This window comes from Uranotaenia lowii, chromosome 2 (assembly GCF_029784155.1).
Source record: "Uranotaenia lowii strain MFRU-FL chromosome 2, ASM2978415v1, whole genome shotgun sequence".
Lineage (NCBI taxonomy): Eukaryota > Metazoa > Arthropoda > Insecta > Diptera > Culicidae > Uranotaenia > Uranotaenia lowii.
In genome coordinates, this window is record NC_073692.1 from 182,759,901 (window position 1) to 182,767,223 (window position 7,323).

The 7,323-nt window shown below is 37.8% G+C and overlaps 1 protein-coding gene across 1 annotated transcript; it reads right to left on the reverse strand.

The window, feature by feature from the left end:
* Positions 1-5,443: 5,443 nt before the first annotated feature.
* Positions 5,444-5,992, reverse strand: LOC129742144 (uncharacterized). The gene has a single exon (XM_055733986.1). It carries the CDS (start codon positions 5,990-5,992, stop codon positions 5,444-5,446), a length of 549 nt encoding a protein of 182 aa, XP_055589961.1.
* Positions 5,993-7,323: the final 1,331 nt, after the last annotated feature.

Sequence of the window (7,323 nt, forward strand, 5' to 3'; positions counted from 1 at the left end):
ATTTTCATCAAGTATCAACCTTTTCGGTTGATAAAGTATTATTTTAACTGATTTCAGTTCTTGTCCACATTTCTCCTTAAAGAATTGTGGTCTCACAAGCTGAAATATATCGCTATCTAGCGCTAGAGCTAGAGTATCGATATTGAGATAAGTGGCCATTTTTTCGATTTCCTGCAGGATATTTTTTAATTCATAATTTTCAGGTATGAGCTTACCTTTTGACGTCGCTAGCTGACGTTTCTTAGTTTTATTGGTAATTTGTATTAATATGTTTCCGAAATTAGAGTTGTCGCGATCAACTTCTAAAATCAATTTAGGTAAATCAAAGATTTCATACGTGTTCAACGCCTCATACGATTTGAGTTGATCAGGCTCAAATGTATCGTTGGTCACTTGTATTAATTCTTGATTTGTTTCCTTAATTTTTTTCATGGATCTTGTTTGAACCATAAGAACATTTATGTTTTGTAAAATGTCGGAGTCCATGCTTATTCGAGATAACGCATCTGCTCCCACATTTAACTTTCCTTGGACGTATTCAACGTCAAATACGAACTCCTCAAGATCTACTCTCATTCTGGTTAATCTTGATGAGGGGTTCTTCATTGAGAATAAATACACTAACGGTCTATGGTCTGTCTTGACCAAAAATTTTCGGCCATATAAATATGGTCTGAAGTGCATAATTGCCCAATGAATAGCAATTAGCTCCTGTTCAATTGTTGATTTATTAGACTCGCCTTTTGTGAATGCTTTACTAGCAAAAGCGATAGGGAGTTCAAAATTTCCGTGTTGTTGAGCAAGTACTGCTCCACAAGCGGTTTTGGACGCGTCAGTTGTTAAAATAAACTGTTTCTTAAAATCTGGAAATTGTAAAATTTGAGGAGAGGTTAAACTACCTCTGAGTGTGTCGAACGCTTCTTGGCATTCTGGTTTCCATTCAAAAATGGCATTTTTCCGCAGCATTTTATTTAATGGGTATGCAATATTTGCAAAATTTTTAATAAACCTTCTGTAATAATTACAGAAAGCTACAAATCGTCTTACATCATCGACGTTAGTGGGTTTAGGATAGTTTTGAATTACCGAATATTTAGATTTATCGGGTTGTATTCCAGCTTCAGAAATGTGATGACCCAAATATGTAACTTCATTTTTGAAGAAATTGCATTTAGATGGGTTTAATTTTAAATTATATAAACGCAATTTTTCAAATACCTTCTCCAAGTTGGAGAGGTGATGGTTTATTGAACATCCGACAACAATTATGTCGTCGATGTATAAAAATGCACATTCTGGGGGTAATCCACTTAGTGCTATTTGCATCATTCGTTGGAAGCTGTTTGGGGAAATGTTTAGTCCAAAGGGCAAACGGTTGAACTCGTAATGCCCTGAGACCGTTGAAAATGCTGTTGTCCTTTTTGAATCTTCCTCTAATTCGATTTGATGAAATCCTGACATTAAGTCTAGAGTCGAAAAGAATTTCGCTCTGCCTAAATGATCTAAGATTTCATCAATCCTTGGCAACGGGAATTTGTCAGGAATCACTTTTTTGTTCAGCTGACGGAAATCCACTACTAGTCGCCATTTTTTCTCTTTTTCCGACTTCTTGGGAACTAATAATATCGGTGAATTGAATGGACTTATCGACGGCTGAATAATTTTATCTGACAACATTTTATTAACTTGTCTATCGATTTCCTGGAGATGAGCTTCCGGGGTACGATAATTTTTAATGTAAACTGGATGTCCCTCTTGCATCGAGATTTTTTGTTTGTAGAAGTTGTTTGCAGTTAAGGTATCTCCTTCCAAGGAAAAGATATCATTATATTTGAAACAAAGTTCTCTTAATTTATCTTCAGCCTCTGGATAGTAATCTAATTTGATTTCTCTTTCCAGTTTTTCCAACCTTTGCTTAATATACTTCGACTGTTTTCCTTGAGCTTTGAAATCGAATTTCCTTAGTGGGAGTACCTTTGGTTTAAAATTTTTAAAAATTGTAACAGGCTGTTCATTAGTGTTAATAATTTGAACAAATTTTGCAGATGGACTGACTATTGTGTTGGAATAAAAAATTCCACGACCTATTTGGTCCCCAATAATTACACTGTCTTCAGACACTCCTTCTAACTTCACCTCTTTGACAATTTGGCACCTTGGTGGTATAATAATCTTATCTTCAAAATTGTCTTCGATCGGAATTTCGAAGTTTTGACCTTGGTAATCGAAAGATAATAACCATGATCTTAAACAAATGTTTGTACCATAATGTGCTAAGAAATCTCGTCCCAAAATTCCGTCGGTAATTATGGGAAAGTCTTTCCCAACAACTTGAAAGTTTGCCGGGATTTTCATTTGATCTAAAAGAATATAGGAATAAGCTATACCTATAGTTTCTATACGTCCGTTTGTTACGCCATTAATAACACATTTGTTTTTTGTATAGATTTTAGTTGATGGTTGAAGAATGTGTTCTTTGATAATCGAGATGTCCGCGCCTGTATCTACAATTAAAGTGCACGGCTTGTCACACATTTCCAATCTTAACGTTAGGAAATTCGTGTAATGCATGTTAAAAGTGAAAATTTTTACGTTCTGGCTAGTATAACCCCTTGAGGCTGATGCCTGTCCGTCTCTGGTTGGGGTCGAACCGTCGACGGCTGATCGTTTTCCACGTAATATACATTACGCCTTCTATTTCGATCATTTGAACCGTTACGATTTCTATAGTTGTTATTATTTCGGATCTCGTTGTAGTATCTTTGGTTATTGTTATGATTGTCGCCGTAATTTCTGTGATCGCGACGGTTATCGTTGTAGCGATTACTGGCGTAATTTCGTTGATTGTTGTATTGTCGACCATTATTACCATGATGTCGATTGTTAAATCTTTGGCTATCTCTATTACCTCTGTTTGATTTGTATCTGCCTCTACTAGAGTAAGATAGTACCTGGTTGGTTGAAGTGCCGGGTGTCGAATTTTCGAGCACTTTAACAACAGCCTCTTTGACGTTGTTAAAAGTCCCAGCCTTCAAGATGAGTTTGGTGTCGTTGTTTGTTACAACGTTTATCAAAGCATCGACGCCAGCTTTATTTGCCATTGTCGACGCAACATCGTCAGGTATTTTGCTTCCCAGATAAACTGCTTTTAGTTGTGCAGTTAAACCTTCCACTTCGTCGCACAGTGTTTGTGGTGACTGATTTTGACGTACGTTTTTCATTTTTGACAAAATGCTGTCGGGAGTAATTCTATCCTGACAACGTTCTTTGACATTTGCTACTATTGTTTCGATAGATTTAGCCGAGTCGGGTAAACCCAACCTAGCTTTACCAGTAAGTCTGGTTCTCAAAAATTTTCCGGCAATCTCTTTGTGAGCTGCCGATACTATCTCATTCAACAAGTTTGCTGAGTCGATGAATGACTCCAGCCCAGCGGCGGCACCGTCATAGGGGTGCACCAGCGCCGTGGCTGTTTTGATATCGAAATCTGGCATTTTTATATACCGACTGAGTATTATCGCAACCTTTGAAATAGTTTTTAGTTTTATTTTTGAAGGTTTGGTGTTTTTGGTACTTAATATCGAAGTAGCCAATAATTGTAAAGATTGATTAAAACGAGCTTTTAGTAAATGGTATTTTTCCACTTGTTTTTCCCAAGTTCCTGTTTCAATGGAATAATGTTTAATTGATTGGACTAATTCTTTATACTCGTTAAAACTAGTTTTCAGTTTTTCTTCTTTGGCTTTTACAAGTTCAAACGTTTTAACATTATTGACGCTTTTCTTTAAGTTATCGTGTTCTTTTGCAATGTAGTTCTCGATTTCTTCGAGACGATTCATAGATAATATTTATTTTTCGACTCAATCTTAAATTATACTAAACAATGTGTTGGTTTTTTTTTTTTTTTTTTTGATAATATGTAGTGAATAGTATTTACTTATCTTGAAGTGTTGATGTGTTGTTTACGCCGGATGCGGTTCCTGCGCTCTCTGTAGCGCTCGCTGTACGCCTCCCAGTCGGATGTACACTGCTAACAGGATCACTAGATATACAAGGAGTATACCACACGCCATAACTTCACTGATTAGATCTTGTAGTGGGTGAACCGCCATTATTTCTGCTGATGGTACCGTTGTTGTTTCACTTGCCAACTTTACTCGCACTGGCCAGCATCCTTTAACTCCACATGCCAGTTTTATCATTGTTCTTCGATCACTTTTAATATTTACTGTTTAGCTAAGAGTTTGTTTGTAAGGCACCTCACACGGTATGTCATCACATGCTAGTTTATACATATGCATCACTGATTGGTCACTATATTGAGCGTACGTTGCTCAGCACGATTTCCCGCGCTGCCACATTTTTTACGTGTGTTTTAAGATGACTGTTGTATGCTTTAAACACAGCATAGGCTACCAGCAAACACGTGATTATTATGAGCACTGTGGCGATAAGTTCTGTTTCCTTTGATGCCACTTGATTTGTGATAAAATTTTCTGTGCTGAACCAGCCCATGTTTCACTAATTTACTCTTAGTTGCACTTTTCCACTTTTACTTTGTTTCAAGAACTTTTACTTTGTTTCAAGACTTCTTTTCCTTGGTGAGTTCACTGTCTGGTCGCCATTTAGTATTTCCACCTTTTTGGCGTTTTAAGGATTTCGGATGAAAGCTGAATGAACAACCGGCAGCACCTCTTTGTGCCTCGATTACTAGTTGGGTAAATGAACGTCAATCTTTATTTCCGAGTTTCTTAAATACTATGATTACAATGGTAGTCAGTCAGTCAGACATAATGCAGCGCTTTGGAAAGCCCATGTATAAAACAACAATAAACGACGCCCCACAGAAGGTTGCTAAGAAAGCATAACAGACTCATCGGTGGGTCGACGTAAAGGAAAACAAACTATGCTTACCTCCGCGCGTCGGTAAAGGTCGCACGTGAAACAAAATACTTAATTGTTTTATGACCGTGAAATCCGTTTAACAGACTCATGGGTTTTTTTTACTCATAAGACTTTTATGATTGGGAATTTGGAATTGATGGGAGATAGCAAGGATGCTACACATGCCTGGTATAAAGGTTCATTAGATTTCTTACTTTCAACATTTTTTTGTTCATATGATTAAATTGATGAGAAATTTCAATAGAATAATATTCATCATTTTGCTTTATGCTAATGATGTCTGAATAATGATCAGCTTAGTTTTTCTGCAAATATTCAAATAAAAAGTCAATGTGATATATCCTACTAAGAATCATGAAAGCATAGGAAATTATAATTCAATAATACAAAAATTTATTATTGTCTATCATTGAGCTATTGGAAAAACTTGAAACAAACATAAATTGTCTCAAGTTTTTATCACACGACAAACATCCTTCCACCACTCTATCTTAATGTAGGCAGCGTTCCTATCAGTTTCCGAGCCAAAGTTCCACTCTTAGTAGGCAGCATGTCCGTATCCGTGTCCATGACCTCCGGCGGCAGCACCATGACCATGTCCGTATCCTCCGTGTCCACCATGGACTGGGACGCATGGCACGTGGGCAACACTTGGGGCACATCCGATCAGCAGGTTAGATCCGCACTTGGCAGCCGGGGCCTTGGCAGCGTAGGTGTGGACAACTGGGGCAGAGTGTCCGCCATATCCTCCCTGATGGTGTCCTCCCTGGTGTCCTCCGTAGTGAGCTGGAGCGGCAGCGGCGTATCCATGACCACCATGGTGTCCGGCATCATGAGAGGCTCCGTATCCGTGACCAGCAGCAGCCTGATGTCCTCCATAGGAAGCTCCACCGTGGGAAGCCCCATGGGAAGCAGCCTCATAACCTCCATGGTGGGATGATCCGTGGGATGATCCGTAGCCACCATGGCCAGCAGCTGCCACAGCATGACCTCCGTATCCACCGGATTTGGCGGGGGCTTCGTATTTATCGGCCAAAGCACCGACCAACACAACCGACAGGATCACGAAAGCTCCGGTTTTGTTCATGATGAATGAGATTGAGATTGCTAAATAGGAATCTGAGTTCTGAATTGAATTGATCGGAAGACACTTGGACTGCAACTGATGACTTTCGAAGGCTCAGGTGAAGGTTTTTATATTGAACAAGTTTCGGTGGCCCGGCCCGGCTGAAAAGCTGAATGGACGACAACCGTTAACCGCGTCGATTGGTGCTGATGGGACAGGTGCGTGTTTGGAAAAAAAATCAACAAGAAAATCACGATAGCAAACACTTGGCAATGTTAAATGGCTGAACGGATATCAAAAAGCTTACATCAATATTTTTTGCATATTTTTTTTTAAAGTGTCATCGAAGTCATAACTTTCAATGCTTGTTGTTAATTGTGGCACACTTTTTGTTTCAAATTTCAGTTAAGCGCCTGATGCGGTCAATATTATTGAATTTTTTCTGCGGGTTAAAAAAACTGCTAAGCTTCATTCATAAATTTTATCGTATACTTCTGTAAACCCCTCCTGATTTTATGATTATGGTTTTCCTAGCTAAGATTTCAGCTGTGGTGGTTTTGCCAACATTTATCAGCCAATGATACGCGATCTGTTTTAGCTTTATTCATATTGATATGAAATGTTTGAATTTAACTTCAATTATTTTCCTGAAGAACAAGAATAAATTTTGCAACTGGTTTTTAACCTTCCGGAATTATAGAAGCAATTTAAAATAGAAAAAGTAGTTAACAGGCACTAGCCAAAAAAATTGGTTGTTTTGGTTAACAAAACAGGTATGGTGCAATTTCAAGCATCAAGGAGTCATCCTGTTTTCGAATATTATGAGTCCTATTGACGTAACGTCTCTAAGCTGAGCGCGAACGATTAGAGGTAGCAGCAAAAAGGAATGATATCATTTATTTTTAACGATTTTTTTCAAAAAGATTTTCTCGAAATAGGACTATATTCGAACATGTCAGGTTCTAGACATTCCCGCTTTTTTCCAAATCACTCTTGGGTGGTAAATTGATTCGGAAGTTGCGACTTATAGTTGCGAACCACCGTGGGTTAGAATCCTGGTTGGAAATTATCAATCTACAGTCCAAGTTGGCCACTTTACTCTAAATGAGTGATGAATTGTCCAGTTATTATTAATTTTTTTAAACGTTTTTTTTTGCACATACGCAACAATCATTTAAAAAAATGAATCCAGTGTAAAAATACTCAAGTTTCTATTTGAAAATTTTTAGACATTGTGTTTAATAAATGATGTTTATTGAAAATAAATTTTGCCCTTTTTAAATTGTTTTTAAAAATTGTCCTGGATGCCTGACCATGTGGATACGCGTGGTTCAAAGTATGGTATGCTTGAG